The sequence below is a fragment of the Schistocerca gregaria genome, chromosome 6, assembly GCF_023897955.1.
Source record: "Schistocerca gregaria isolate iqSchGreg1 chromosome 6, iqSchGreg1.2, whole genome shotgun sequence".
NCBI lineage: Eukaryota > Metazoa > Arthropoda > Insecta > Orthoptera > Acrididae > Schistocerca > Schistocerca gregaria.
In genome coordinates this window covers 428,467,595-428,484,057 of record NC_064925.1, presented here as the reverse complement: position 1 = coordinate 428,484,057, position 16,463 = coordinate 428,467,595, and the positions used below count along the sequence as shown (strand labels likewise).

At 41.4% G+C, this 16,463-nt stretch overlaps 1 protein-coding gene across 3 annotated transcripts in view; it reads left to right on the top strand.

Annotated features, from left to right (window-relative positions):
• LOC126277975 (autophagy-related protein 16-1-like) overlaps positions 1-16,463 on the top strand; it is an 865,117-nt gene that overhangs the window by 126,609 nt on the left and 722,045 nt on the right. For all 3 annotated transcript variants that reach the window (XM_049977631.1, XM_049977633.1, XM_049977632.1), the window contains one exon: positions 1,306-1,451. In XM_049977631.1, coding sequence (XP_049833588.1) covers positions 1,306-1,451 — 146 coding nt within the window. The remainder of the gene's footprint in view (positions 1-1,305; positions 1,452-16,463) is intronic.

The following is a 16,463-nucleotide window of genomic DNA, read 5'->3' as shown; positions in this document are numbered from 1 at the left end:
CAAAATATTGGCGGTTTTCGACGACGCCACCCAGCAGCAAACCCGTAAGTTATTTGAACATTCGATTCCCCGGGAAAAGTTATGGTCTCACATCACAGGCATGTTTGACAGGGTTCATGTCTGGAGAACATGCTGGCCACTCTAGTAGAGTGATGTCGTTACCCTGAAGGAAGTCATTCACAGGATGTGCATGATGGGGGTGCTAATTGTCGTCCATGAAGACGAATGCCTCACTAATATGCTGCTGATATGGTTGCACTATCAGTCAGCAGATGGCATTCACGTATTGTACAACCATTACAGCACCTTCCATGACCACCAGCGGCGTATGTTGGCCCCACATAATGCCACCCCAAAACAGCAGGGAACCTCCACATTGCTGCACTCGCTGGACAGTGTGTCTAAGGCGTTCATCCCGACTGGGTTGCCTCCAAACACGTCTCCAGTGATTGTCTGGCCGAAGGCATATATGACACTCATCAGTGAAGAGAACGTGACGCCAATCCTGAGTGGTCCATTCGGCATGTTTCGGGGCCCATCTGTACCGTGCTGCATGGTGTCATGGTCGCAAAGATGGACCTCACCATGGGCATCAGGACTGAAGTTGCGCATCATGCAGCCTATTGCACACAGTTTGAGTTGTAACACCACGTCATGTGGCTGCACAAAAAGTATTACTCAACGTGGTGGTGTTGCTGCCAGGTTTCCTACGAGCCATAATCCGTAGATAGCGGTCATCCACTGCAGTAGTAGCCCTTGGGCGGCCTGAGCGAGGCATGTCATTGACAGTCCCTGTCTCTCTGTATCTCCTCCATGTCTGAATGACATCACTTTGGTTCACCCTGATATGCCTTGTTGAGAGCTCTTTCGGGCACAAAGTAACAATGCGGACACTATTGAACTGCGGTATTGACAATTTAGGCATGGTTGAACTACAGACAACACGAGCCGTGTACCTCCTTGCTGGTGCATTGGCTGGAACTGATCGGCTGTCAAACCCTTCCGCCTAATAGGTGCTGCTCATGCATGGTTGTTTACATCTTTTAATGGGTTTAGTGACATCTCTGAATAGTCAAAGGGACTGTGTCTGTGATACAAAAGCCACAGTCAATGTCTGCCTTCAGTAGTTCTGGGAACTGGGGTCATGCACAACATTTTTGATGTGTGTATCTTACTGAAGCTGCTGTTGAAAACTTCCACTGAAGTCAGGAAGTTTAACGGACTCTTTTGCAATGTTTGTTTTAATACAGCATTGAAAACTGCTTTCCCAGATGGTGACCAAATGGTAATTTTTTTTAATTTCAGTTGGCCAATATGAAAGCAAGGGCACACTCGTGGGCAGTAGCGGTGCTATCATGTCAGTTGACTTCGACTGCACAGGGTGCTTTGTGCTTGGAGCTTCCAGTGATTTTGCCAGCCGGGTGTGGACTGTTTCGGATCTGCGACTTAGGGTGAGTGGTAAGAATTCATCATACTGAGATTACAAACCCTGAGAGGCAAGGGAGATGTATTACATTTTCACCTCAACTATTGCAGTTGCACTGAACATGGAATAATGTCTGGTAATTTGAATTATTTTTGTAACCAGACAAAATTTCATTGAACAATAATTGATCCACAGTGTGTTATGTAATTTATACAAGGATAAAAACAAGAAACTAAGACATACAGTTTTCTTGCTGTGCAGGAAACTGTGAACTAAGTGTGTTTGCCAAAATAATATATGACAATAGTACAAGCAGGGCTTTAAGAGGCCTGTATTTTGAGCTTGCAGGACTAGAGGCACAGATTTAGATACGTACTTTGTTGATTGAGAACTGAACTCGGACATCATTTACACAAATATTTTATTGCTTTATAAAACCTTTATTATTTGGTCATTCCATTGTTGTAATGACTTATCTTTCTCTTAATTTCACAATGGAAAAGCATTTATTGTGTACATTTGCTGATTACTTATAGGAAAAAATTCTTTTACTGCTGATGATTGAACAATGCTTAAGGAAAGAAGCAGAAATTTTGTTCAATAATATATATGCTCTATAATTTTGTGATGAGAAAATTGGTATTTCATACACTTCCAATATTAAATCCATGGCCATATTTGTGCATACAGTTTGTAGTTGTTGAATTAGTAAACAGCCCTTGGGCGGAACTACTTATCACAAATATCAACATGATGAATACTTAAACGGTCAGAGAAAAGTGCTGACATAATTTTTTTTAACCCTGTTGAGTCAAATTCATTGACTTAGTCTCACACTAAAACGAGTAAAAATATCTTCAGAGTATAGTGGATGTACTGAATAGTAGATAGTCATGTAAATAAGGGTATGGTATCACAGCTTATGAAATTTTATTCTTTTTTGACTGATCTTACTTATTGTGCTACTTGTATTCCACCCAGAAGTATACAGTATCATATTAGATTCAGTCTTTTTGTAAGCTGAATTTTCAGTTTCAGATATTTCCCTATAATGTTTTAGATGAGGTGTGGATTTGGGCACTTCATGCAAATGACTCATGATTAACTAACAAAAGAATGTAGGGTGGATTTCCACCCTACATGAGATATCATGGTAGTAGTATATGAAGGCGTGGTAAATGACAGCTGATTTTTGTTATTTGTTGCTACATTTTTTATGATGTGGTTAATTTGTCAGTACATGTGACATGTTAAAAAATATTAATTTCTTTTTTTAGAAATTTTCTTAATTCAACCAATTAAATGTTACCCCTTCAAAACATGGCGAAAAAATACAACGTGGCCATCATGGTCAAAGTATCAGATGATGCCAACTGACCACCAAGTCATTCTTTGCCATATAGCATTCTTTGCCATTTGCCCCTATGGAGGGGCATGGGGCCAGAACACCTCTCTCCCAATTGTTGGCCGCTTTCCAGAACATCTGTTGTGAAGCCTTCATACAACTGCTTCACAGATCAGTAAGGACTAGTTGGAGAAAATATGTGATTTATTTAACACATGTGATTTATTTAACACATCATCCCATTATCAAGTTCTTGAAATTAACGCATCAATAAGCATAATCAAAAATAATAAGCAAGCATCAAACAAGAACTGCCGAACATATAGTACTCTCCTTGTAAATCTCATGATGGCTCTTAACACTCACTCAGAACTCTGGTTATTAATGAAAGTCAAGTGTGTGTTGGTTTTAGGCACGGCCATAAGTAAAAGGAAGAATCTTGTCCAAAACTGCATCAAGAACTTGATAATGGGATACTGAAGTGTCAAATATGTGTTACATAAATCACACATTTTTGACAGCTGTTGTGTAGTAATCTCTTACTAGCTTTTCAGACATTGAAGCTGCTGCTTTTCATTCAAGTAACTCCTCAGTTGACCTTACTAGGCTGAGTGGACCCCTTTCCAGTTCTCACACCACTTGGTGGCAGCCATCTGACCACTTAGCTATGGAGAGATACCTTAAAAATAATCCCCATTAGATATTACACAAGTACACTAATGATTTTCCAATCCATGATATACATCTAGAACTCATTCTTTGCAATAGCTTTTAATACTAACCAGGTGCAGTTCCAGGGTTTGGTTCTGGAGGATGTCACAGTTTGTTTACTGCCCTCCCCTACCACCCCAAGAAAGGCAAAATTACTAGCAGTTACTCACACTTTTTATGCCCACAGGTTCCCACAATTTTAACGATAATTGTGACAAAATATACAGGGTGATTTCTGTTAACATCTTAAAACCACCAAAGCCATGTAAATGACGCTGAGAAGTAATTTAATATTAGACACGTGGAGCTGTAAATGTCGGGAAATGCCCCAGAAGTGGGTGAAAAATGTTGAACATGTGATGTCGCCAAATGATATACCTCACCTCAAGTACAGCGATTGGGCTTTTTGATCCTACCCTTACCAGTGGGGGAAGTGCTACACATCACTCTGTTAGGCTACTCTGTTTTCAAAGACCTTTTGTCAGTGTAATATATTGTACACATAAAAATTATTTGTGCTTTTTATTCCTTTTGCCCTGTGTTGTATTGTTCACTGACATTATTTAGTGAAAAACACATAGGTGTTTTACTAGTAATGAGGCAATTCAGAAGTTTATATTTGTTTACGTATGATGCAGTATGGTAGGTTTTTGTTGTGCTGCACTTTAACCAGTAGAATCCATGAGACCACTAAAGAAAATATTCAGCATTACCTCACTATAAACTCATAACTGCCTAATGCAATGCATAAAAATACTGCCTGCCAGATCCAAGATTTGAAACCTGAGCCCCAAGCAATTAAGTTAAACACGTAGGCTCGGAGTCACATTGGATACTTGTCTTTGATTTTGATGATCAGGTGCAACAGACTGATAGGCTCCACCACTGCATGTACAGCGATACACGTCATCTGATGACGCCACATGTTCAAAATTTGCCATCCACTTTTGGGGTTCCCAGTATTTGGGGACCCATATGTCTTATATGAAATTACTTGTCTCTGTGTCATCTACATCACTTGAGGGTTTTTTAAATGTTAATAAGAATCACTCTGTAGAAAATTTTTAAATACAGGATGTCCCATAAATTTTACGACAAACTTCTAGGGGTTGTGGAGCACATCATAAAATACTGGGAATTGCACAACAACCCATGATCACAGATGTCATTGCACACTGCGAGGTGGTGTTGTATACAAGAGTAGAGAGTGCAGGAGGTGGATGTCATAGGGGAATGTGAGAATTTCCTCATTTGAGCACTAGCCAGCATGCAAGGAGCATGTAGTGGTATACGAATGGTGAGCTAGCAAACATGCACTTAATTTATGGAATAGCTGAATGCATTGGACAAGCCACTGTACACACGTGTGGAGTACATTTCTCAGACAAACCTTGACTGCACCACAGTTCGTGTTAGTATGGGTTATTAAGAAGTGGCAGGGCTACTGAGGGCTGGCCAGGATTGGAGCATTCAGTCGCTAAGAAAGGAAATGTGTGGGATGCCGTGGACACTAATCCAAGCACCAGCATACGTGAAATTGCCTAGGTCATAAAATATCTCACAGCACTGTCCATTGCATTCTGAATGCCAAGTTCTTACGCTCCTTTCATCTTCAAAGAGTACAGTTATTGCACCCCAGTGACCATTCTGTATATGTGAATTTTACACACATTCTGTAACAAAGTGATGGAGGTTTCCCATCTTATGTGTTGTTCACTGATTAGACCACACTCACCAGTGATGACTATTCAGTCACCCCAGTCAGCATTTTTGGTCACTGGAAAACCCCTATGGTGTATGGCACCACAGCGAACAACATTTCATTTCACATTTAATGGTGACTGCTTAGATGGGCCATACCTTTTACATACACACACAACCACCATGAATTATCAGACCTTTCTGGAACAGGTTCTTCTCAGGTTGCTTGAAGATATTCTAGCAAATGTAAGGTGCAGCATGTGATTCCAGCATGATGGTCTGCTCACTTTTGACTGGCTGTTCATGGGCATTTCAACAGGTCATTCCCAAATCAATGAACTGGGCATGATGGACCGTTTCCCTGGCCCCCATGCTCACCAGATTTATTCAGCCTTGATTGCTTTATATGGGGCACTATGAAATCTCTCATGTATCATGATTCTTTGGAGTATGAAATGGATATTGTCAAAATAATCAAACGTGCAGCTACCGCAATTGGAGAAACTCTTGGTGTGTTCGAGTGTGTCTGGCAGTCAATGCGCTCTTGGTGTCAGGTATACATGGCGTCTGATGGCTCAAATTTTGAGTTCATCAGAGACAAGGGTATCATCAGAAGCACTCCAGGAGACTGTGATAGGACCACTATTATCAGCACTCGCAGTTGTTTGCTGATGGTACTGTAGCATATGGGAAGGTGTCGAATGTGAGTGACTGGAGGAGGATACAAGATGACTAAGAACTTCTAATTGGTGTGATGAGTGGCAGCTAGCTCTAAATGTAAAAAAGTGTAAGTTAATGTGGCTGAATAGTAAAAACAAACCTGTAAAGTTTTGATGCAGCCCTGGTTGATACAGTCACATCATTTAAATATCTGGAAAAAATGTTGCAAAGCATTATTAAAGTTAAGGAGCATGTAAGGATTGTGATAGGGAAGGCTAATGGTGATGTGTGGTTGATGTGTAAAGGGGACTGCTTATAGGACACTAATGTGAACTTTTATTGAGTATTGCTCAAGTGTTTAGGATCTACACTAGGTCATATTAAAGGAAGACATTGAAGAACAATTCAAAGGTGGGCTGCTAGATTTGCTATGGTAGTTTTGAGCAACACAAGTATTACAGACATGCTTCAGGAACTCAGATAGGAATCCCTGGAGGGAACAAACTTTCTTTTTGAGAAACTTTAGAGAACTGACATTTGAAGCTGATTGCAGAGTGATTCTACTGCCACAAACATACATTACATGTGAGGACCACGAAGATAAGATACAACAAATTTTGGCTCATGGAGGCATATATACAGTCGTTTTTTCCTCCCTCTATTTGTAAGTTGAATAGGAAAGGAAATGACAGCTAATGGTATAGGGCACTGTCTGCCACATGGTGCACAGTGGCTTACAGAGTATGTATGCAGATATAGATCTGTTGTAACATTAGAGCTGATTCATGTCGTACACCATGTGTACTCATTATGTGTAATAAATGTTTCAAATGAATCACTCTGTAATCTTCTTTATGATCTTCAACCTCTGCTGCCACTTACCCCTAATGTTTGTGGCCATGGGTTATTATGCAATTCTCAGTCCTTATGATGTGTTCCAACTCCCCTAGAAGTTTGTCGCAACATTTATGGGACCCTGTGTAAAAAAATAACAATAATAATATTGATGTAAATAAAATAGAAAGAAACTTCCACATGGGAAAAATATATTAAAAACAAAGATTCCAAGACTTACCAAGCGGGAAAGCGCCGACAGACAGGCACATGAACAAAACACACAAACACACACACAGAATTACGAGCTTTCGCAACTGGCAGTTGCTTCGTCAGGAAAGAGGGAATGACTCCTTACCCTCTCCCTTAAAACCCACATCCTTTCATTTTTCCCTCTCCTTCCCTCTTTCCTGACGAAGCAACTGCCAGTTGCGAAAGCTCGTAATTCTGTGTGTGTGTTTATGTGTTTTGTTCATGTGCCTGTCTGCCGGCGCTTTCCCGCACAATAATAATATTAGTTCATTTACAACAGTATTAGGTGCATATCTTTAGTATAGCAGCCAAGAAATTGCAGTCGTCTGAAAATTGAAGAACAATGTGTCACACAATTAATTTAAGAATTACATTTGCAGCAAACTCTCAGAGTTTGCATAGTATAAAAATGAAGTATGCACTCACCATTATCAGTGTTTCACTTAGCGCTATGACCATGAACACTGTTCAAAAGGCCATAGATATGCAAGTGTGTAATCAAGGAAATGTTGTCTCATTCAATGTTTTCTGCCAAAGTCTGCCATAAAACTTCTGTGAAGTGGGGGAGGAGGACTGGTTGTAACTCATGCATAGGAGGTTCAGTTAGTAGAGCACTTGAAAGCTAAAGGCAAAGGTCCCTTGGTCAAGTTTCTGTCTGGCACACAGTTTTAGTTTGCTGGGAGGTTTCAGTGCACATTCTTCTGCAAGTGAAAATTTCATTCTGAAAACATTCCGCAGGCTGTGGCTAAACCATGTCTCCGCAATATCCTTTCTTCCAGGAATGCTTGTCTTGCAAGGATCCCAGGAGAACTTCTGTGATGTTGGTAAGGTAGAGGACAAGAAACTGGCAGAAGTAAATTTGTGAGGACTGGTCGTGATTCATGCTTGGATGGCTCAATTGTTAGAGCACTTGCCAAAAAGTGGAGATCCCAAGCGTGAGTCCTCTATTTGGTTCACAGTTTTAATCTGCCAGGAACTTTCATATCAGTGCACATTCTGCTGCAGAGTGAAAATTTCATTCTGACAACTTGTCATTTTCTATAATTGTTTGCTGTTTTAGACTGGTTTCCTGTTTCTGTGCTGCCTGGAAATTATCTAATACACTTGGAAATTGATGTCTGTAGAAATGTGAACACTATCAGTAAAATGTTCTTGGGGAGATCATGATTCACATATTGCTTCCTCTCTCCCTGTCCCCTTGCCCTGCCCACTTTTCCCTCCCTTGGATTTGCACCTGGACTCATGGACTCATTAACTTTGTTCCTTTGATTTTGTTCTCACTGTAGGTTGATTGGCATGTCATTACCATTTAGTGAAAGTACAATGTACAGTGAATTTAATCCAGTACACGAATCCTGGGTTTTCTGTGTTAGTTTGAGTGATCGTAGGGTTGACAACAAAAAGCTACTGTAAATTTGGCATCTTTCTGTGTCTACTTTGAATTACAGAAGAGCTGCAATGTGATGGACCAAGTATTATGTTGTTCAGGTGTACTTTGTGCTGATGCTGATTTGACACACTTTACTGGGTCCAGTGTGTGGCTTAATCTTCATCATGAAACTTGGCTGGTCAAGCAATGTAAGAAAGAGGAAGAAGAGAGTTTCTTTCTATTGTTATTTTGTGTTTTTCGTTATGGCATTCCTTAGTAGAATTGTGTGAACTGATAATGTGTTATCTGCAAAGTATATGCAATAGGCATTTGGCAATTAAAGAGACAAACAGGCGTTAAAAAAAAGGAAAAGAAAAAGAGGCTTTTACTACTTGTCAACATAATCCCCATCATCATTAATACACTTATCCCAATAATGAACTAGTTTTTTTTTATACCTGACACAAAAAAGTCTTTGTCTTGTTCTTTGAGCCAGTTTCCCATAAATTCTTTGGCCTCCTCATTGTTGGTGCAGTTTTTTTCCATATAATGCCTCCTCAAGCAGATGAAACAAATGAAAATCTAAGGGAGCAAGATCTGCACTGTAGGGAGGGCTAAGCAGTATGTTCCAACCTATTTTTAATGGTTTCTTAGGTCAGCTGAGCAGTATGAGGGCGAGCATTGTCATGCAACAGTAAAAATCCTTTTCTTTGAGATCCACGATGTTTTTCTCTCATTGCTGGCTTTATTTTGTTCGTCAGTTTGTCTGAGTAGTAGAATGCCGATGCTCCAAATAAGAACAGATGCTGGTGCCAAGTGCACTCTGAAAAACTGTCAACGTGGCTTTCCCACTGATGCTTGCATTTTGAATGTCCTTTGGAAAGGTGAGCTGGTGTGCTTCAATTCCTTGCTCTGTCTTCTAGACTCCAGTTCAGAATGGTGAACCCAAGTTTCGTCACACATTAAAATGTTGTTTAGAAGAGGATCACCTTCTCTTTCATAGAATTCTCTGCTCCCTATATGGTTACCTTGCGACATCATGTGCCTGCAATGCCTCTAGGTGGCATTCAGTCTCACAGTGAGCTGTGGACATAATGATTTGATTCATCAGTTTATATATCGTGAAAACAGCATGAAGGTAAAATTATAGAGATTCATGCTCACACAGGGGCTTACCAACAGTCGCTATTTCCACGCACAAATTGCACTGGCAACAGCAAAGGGTTGAAGTGACAGTGTTGCACAAAGGACCCTCCACACACCAAAAGGTGAATTGCAGAGTTTATATATGAATCGATACACTCGAAACTGTATCATCTGTAGTATTGCTGAAGCAATTGTAAAGGCCCGACATTTCACTAATGTAGTATTCAAGAATGTTCCCAGTGAGGGCAGCCCAAAATCCGTTTTTCAAAAATGTGCTCATTTTGTAGCGTGCATCTTTCTGGAGAATTTGATATAACTTTGAAGAAATGTAAGTAATTTTATTTGGTCTTAAAAGTGCACAAGTGCAATGCCACGCCACAGCAGTCTTCTTTCACACGTCACTGTATTTTGCTCTCACACATCACTGTATTTTGCTCTGTGGAATTCAAATATGTATATTTTGTAATGGAAGCCATCAAACCTTTATTCAGGACAGTGGAAATTAAAATGTCCTGTGGTGCCTCTCCTCCTCCCAGTCGGGAAGAATAAGAACTCTTCAGAAAATTTGCACTCATTATTGCTTATTATCTAATAACTTTCTCGTTTGTCTGGCATAAAATTAAATATAGAAAACATAAAACCAGTAGAGACAGCAGATAAGCATGAAAGTTCATTCCCGGCCAGTGTGGCCGTGCGGTTGTAAGCGCTACAGTCTGGAACCGCGTGACAGCTACGGCCGCAGGTTCGTACCCTGCCTCGGGCATGGATGTGTGTGATGTCCTTAGGTTAGTTAGGTTTAAGTAGTTCTAAGTTCTATGGGACTGATGACCACAGATGTTAAGTCCCATAGTGCTCAGAGCCATTTTGAACCAAAGTTCGTCAAACGTTTTGCTACTGACAAATCAAAATGTCGTTGTCTAATACTGAAAAAGCTGTTAATGCGAATAGTACATAAGACTGGTGTGGTTTTTCGATTTTATTGCGTCTGTTTTGTCCCTGGCTGCTACATAAAACGAAATAGGCATTTCTAATATTGCAGCAATTGTAACACAGCCAAATAGCAAGACTGTTTTGGCACAAGTCATCATTTTCATGTACTTTATTTACATAAATAACATGACAGAACATAATTCACGAAGTACCAATATCAAATGACTATTTGGCCTATTACAAGTAAAAAGTTTCACATTTCATTAATACGCTCCAGTTTCTCAAACATGAGTTCCAAAAATAGTGGCACGATATTTTTATATTAATTTGTAATCGTCATAATCTTCCATATAATTTCTGTAATGACTCCGTTTCTTCTCCATCGTTCTAACAATCGTGTCATCACTAATTCTGTAACTAACTATTCCTGCCATTGTCAAAACTAACTACTAACACTGGCAGAATCATAGGTCCAGTTATCCGCGCTTGTTCTCCGGTTAGGCGTTATTACGCGTTCGTTTAACACGTTTTCTGTGCTATTGCGAGACTAGAACTTAAAGCGACTGCTAACCGCGGAGTGTACAACTGGTAGTGTAGTGATCTGGCAAAAATTTTGTGTCAAAATTTCATTTTCTTGGACACACCGAAAAGATAACGCGTAATCTTTCTTACTTACTTGTTATTTCTGATAGTCTCTTATTTCCACTCTGGTAGTCAGTCTCTATCGATTTCGCTAACAATTATAATAACTAGGATCGTTCGCACACCCAGTCAGCTACATAAACAAACGGCGATACGCATTCATCCATTAGGGTTTTTTGGTTCAGCTCTTTAATAACCCCGTCCCCTTTTGTCTGCGGGAAAGTTTTTTTATTTTTTTATTATTCTTTTTTTTTTATTTCTAGATGCGACGGGGCCTTTCCTGTCAGAGACATCACGTACCCTGTGCACCCATTTAAAAATCAATTTATGATTCGTTCAGATATCAACTTAGAATGTGTTCAAAAACCAACTGGAATGCATTTCAAAGTCACATGAGTAATTGACAGACCAAAGAGTCGGGATGCTAGGCATTTTGTGAATCAAGGGTTTTTTCTTCAAGAAGTTGAATTTGGCGCCTCCTGAAATTGCCGCCTGCTGCAGATAATCTGGTTTGCCCCCCTCCTTCGTAGATCCGGGCCGGAGTGAGGGACAGGGAAAGCAGTTGCACCTGCTCCCCTTTCCCAAAGAAAAAAAATCTTCAGTGACGGTTGTCACATCTTTCTCCACGAAACAGGCACATTGTTAGTTTGGAGAAAGTCACAAAATGTATTGGATATTGACTAACAGCGAGAGTACCCAGAACCATTTGTATTGAAATCCCTAAACTGTTTCCTCATTCACCGCGAAACTGACATGAGTTGCTCTCGCGCTGCTCAGCCGCTAAGATCCTGGGAATGAGCTCGGTAGCATTCGCAAATTTCAATGTGGAAAGTAGACACAAAGTCGCGTGCTCAGAACTACCCACCAAATGTAACAAGATAGATTCGAAAAGTAACACCCGCCTTCTCTGTAGCTCACGAAAATGTTAGAAGACGTGTGCCATAACGCAAATGCAGACTGTTGCCGCTGGGTGCTAGTAAAACCTAGCGGGGAAAACGATACTTCACGCGTAATGCAGAGAACGCGCCGTCTCGTATAGCTGTCTCGGCGAAAGGATGCGCGTGTGCTAAAGATCCTTAGCGCCGCCCTCGTCTCCGTCGTCCTTTCCATTCAGTCGAGTGGTGGGTGGGGGTGGGAGAGGGGGGGGGGGGGGGGGGGAATTGCCGCAGGCCCAGTCCATCCCGCTCCACAGCGAGCCTTATCTCTGGTCGTATTTAGTCTCGCCTTTGTCTTGTAGATCAGGACGGTAAGGAAGAATTCACCGGCGAACGCTGTCGGCCACTGCTTTCATAAACTGGCGCCTCTCCACGAACTGCCCTGCCCTGGCTAAGCACATGTTGGCGTACTTTACCGCTTGCCACAGTGCATTGTAGTGGCTTACCATCCTTACGTAAAAAGCGTTCCGCGTAACATAAACATGCCCAATATTTCACACACAGTACAAGAGCATTCAAACAAAGCTCTCTCTCCAGGCGACAATATGCAAAGGGACGAGTATTTCATTGTACAGTAAACATAACTCTTCTATGGTTCAAAAATGATTCAAGTGGCTCTGAGCACTATGGGACTTAACATCTTAGGTCACCAGTCCCCTAGAACTTAGAACTACTTAAACCTAACTAACCTAAAGACATCACACACATCCATGCCCGAGGCAGGATTCGAACCTGCTACCGTAGCAGTCGCGCGGTTCCGGACTGAAGCGCCTAGAACCGCTCGGCTGCTGCGGCCGACAACGCTTTTATGTGATGAGATGTTGAGGTAAATGTGGAAACACACTGATGACGGAAACATTTATGGCCATTGGACGGCTTAAGGGAACCAGGAAATTAAAGTTCGCTAAAATAACTTTTTAAAAATTGTATTAAGTTATACCCAGTCCTTCATGAAAAGGAAACCGTATGATTCTTTTATATTTGGAGTATATTGATAAGAAAGGAGAGAGAGAGCATTTTATTGTCTAAACAACGATACTCCCTCTTTTATCTGTTGTCAATTTAGTTGTGTTTATCCCATCTGCAGCAGACTTTCTTTGCCTTTACTCTATTTCTTCTTTGGCCACTGCTTACTTCTTTGCTCACCCGGTGACAATAGGATGTAGCTAACAGATAAACATCAATTCGGCAGTCTCTTTACGTTTTACTTCTCTGTAGTGATATGAAGGAGGCGCTTAATTTCAAGAAGTAATTTCATTGTGTTTATAGTTACATTTTATTCATATAGACTGTTAAGTATGCACAGAATAATACGAAGAAATACTAATAATTCAGAAGAAACGATAAAAGCTGTATGGGCCACCTTCTTTCGCAGGCTTGATACTGAGGAGGACCTCTGTCATACTCTCTGTCCAACGCCCACTCAGTGACGGTGTAAAGATTACAGGGTTTAATGTGACCGGTTATGTGTACAGACACAACCATCGCCTACCGAAGTCAGCAGCAGATGTTATTAAATGTAACAATAGATATTTACCCAGCGTGGGAGAACTCAGAATCCTGACGGAAACTTCAATAACTGTTTTTGGGGACGTTGACTAAAATAGCATTTGTCGCCCTCGAAATCCTAAAAACTCGTGCCGTGGATGCAGTGTTGTGCAGGCAGGGACTTTTCAGTGATGTGGGGCTAGAACCTGAGAGAACATGAAGAATGCGCTTCTGTCAGTTGGCCACGCAAGCGTGCAGGCTGCTGAAAATAGTATCCTACAAATGAGAAACTAGGCCAGACTTCAAAGAGGGCCTTCCAACTTAAGCTAGAGGATAGAGAAACCCACATCAATGATAGCTCTGCACCTGGCGAATTTTAACTTTGAATGTAAGTTTAACGAATCGTATCAAAATGCATTTTCCGCGAAAGTATGATATTTTTAGGTACAAATTTCTCTGAAACTAATAGGTGTGTGTCAGTGAAACTTGATACAGAAATTAATTTTATCATCTTCATTAAAATGTTCTAGATTTACGGCAGAATACCAATTTCGTAAGCCACACACCTTTCTGTGAATTTCTACTGTAATAAGTGTCACTTTCAAGTAAATAATGGACTTTGAAGAAGATATGACAATCTATGTACATTTAAAATTTGATTTGAACAAATGGGTTTTGGGAAATGTGTACCAACATTAGTATAAGCTCATGACTGGCTCCTGATAATAACGTATTGGTCCACCTTTGGAATACCATATAACAGCGATTATGCGTGGCACGGATTTGGTAAATCCTTGGTTGGTTTCTAGCACCAGCTGTTTATGCACAGGACACGCATTTCCCGCAGAGTACGGGCCTGTGGTTTGTGGACGCAGAGGCCTCCAATGGAGTTCCAGATGTGTTCTATAGGGTTCAGATCATTTGAAATTTTTGGCCAAGACAACAGCACGAGTTCAGTACCCCAGATCACATAGTCTTACGTACTTTAGCACGATTCTGGCCTTGTTACACGGACAGTTATCGTGCTGGAAGGAGCCATCGCCTTTGGGGAAGCCATTATGCAGAAAGGGTTGCTGGTGGTCCACAGTAATGTTCATGTAGTACACAACTGTCATGGTGCATTCTATTACTATTAGGGGTCCTATGGAAATCGAGATGAATGTCTCGCATAAAACAATACTGTTCCCTCCGACATGCGTCCGTGGCGCAGCGCATGTTTCTAGCAGCTGTTTGGCTGGATGATGGCCAATCCGGACACGATCATCGACGTGGTCTAAATAGAAACGCGCTTCATCAACCAAGCACGTGTTTCCAATGATCCACGGTACAGTCCCAATTAAGCAATACCAACTGCAATTGTAATTGACAATGTCGTTGTGCCGACATGGGAACACACAGGCGTCGTCAGCTGCGGATCCCATTGTTCAAGAAGTGCGCTGGACGGTGTCACAAACATTTACACCTGTACCGGCATTGTATTGTGTTGCTAGATCTGCCACAGGTCGCCACTTATCCTGGTTTACAGAGGGAGCAAGCTTCTGACCTCTACGTTCAATGATTTCGCCGACCTTCAACATCTGTAAAAAAAAAAAAAAAAAAAAAAAAAAAAAAGGTTCAAATGGCTCTGAGCACTATGGGACTTAACATCTGTCATCAGTCCCCTAGAACTTAGAACTACTTAAACCTAATTAACCTAAGGACATCACACACATCCATGCCCGAGGCAGGATTCGAACCTGCGACCGTAGCAGTCGCACGGTTCCGGACTGCGCGCCTAGAACCGCGAGACCACCGCGGCCACAGGCACCCGACCAGCTTCGTCATTTTACGAGATGTTCGCTCCAAGCGCTAGAACATAACAATTTGCCACAGGTCTCTTCTGTCAGTGGATTTCCCCATTCACAGGTCGCACCGTCGGTGGAAGACTCCTCAATCCTCTCTGTGTATGGTTGTCAACACTGCTGCAACTTTATGAGGTTGGTTTGAAAAGTTCTTGGAACGGAATAGAAAAAAAGTACTTACATCCTGAAACTTTTTTATTTTTCAATGTAGTCTCCTTGTAGATTAATGCACTTGGTCCATCACTGTTCCAGTGCCTTGATCCCATCTCGAAAATGAGTTTCCTCCAGGCCTGCAAAATAGTTGTCAATTTCGGCTATCATTTGTTTGTTCTTCTTTTTCAGTTTTGGGAAGAGATGAAAGTCTGACGGAGCCATATCATGTAAATAAGGCAGGTGTGGCAATAAATCATACCTTAGTGCGTGTAATTTTTCCATGGCGACGGTACTTGTGTGCGGGCGCGCATTGTTCCTTGCTAAACCAGTCCTTTTTATCGCGTATCTTTTGTTGCAGTTTGTCCAGGAGGTTAGCATAGTATTCTTCAGTAATTGTTTGCCCAGTGGGGAGATAATCTACTTACAGAATCCTCTTCGCATCCCAGAACACTGATGCCATGACCTTCCCCGCCGAAGGAATTGTCTTTGCTTTTTTTGGTGGTGGAGTATCATCATTTTTTCACTGCTCTGACTGTCGTCGCTGCCTCTGGATCACAGGGTCCTGTGTTCGATTCCCAGCCGGGTTGGGGATTTTCTCTAGCTGTGGACTGGGTGTTTGTGTTGTCCTCATCATTTCATTGAAATCATCATCATCATCATTATTCGTGAAAAAATTGGCTATGTAAGAATTGGGACTTTGTATGGACGCCGATGACCGCGCTGTTGAGCGCCCCACAAGCCAAATAGCAAACTGCTCTGACTGTTGTCTTGTCTCTGGGGTATAGTAGTGCACCCAAGTTTCACCTGTGGTCACAAACTGGCGCAAGAAATCTTATTCGTTTCTTCTAAAAAGGGCCAAATATTGTTCCCATATGTCCATTCTCTTGCGTTTGTGATCCAGCGTCAAGAGTCACGGCACCCATCATCCAATTTTTTTTTTTTTTTTAATTTCAAAGTCTTCAGTTATAATGGGCGATCCTCCAGGACCACTTTGTGCACTTTTGCAATGATTTCTGGAGTAGTGATACAT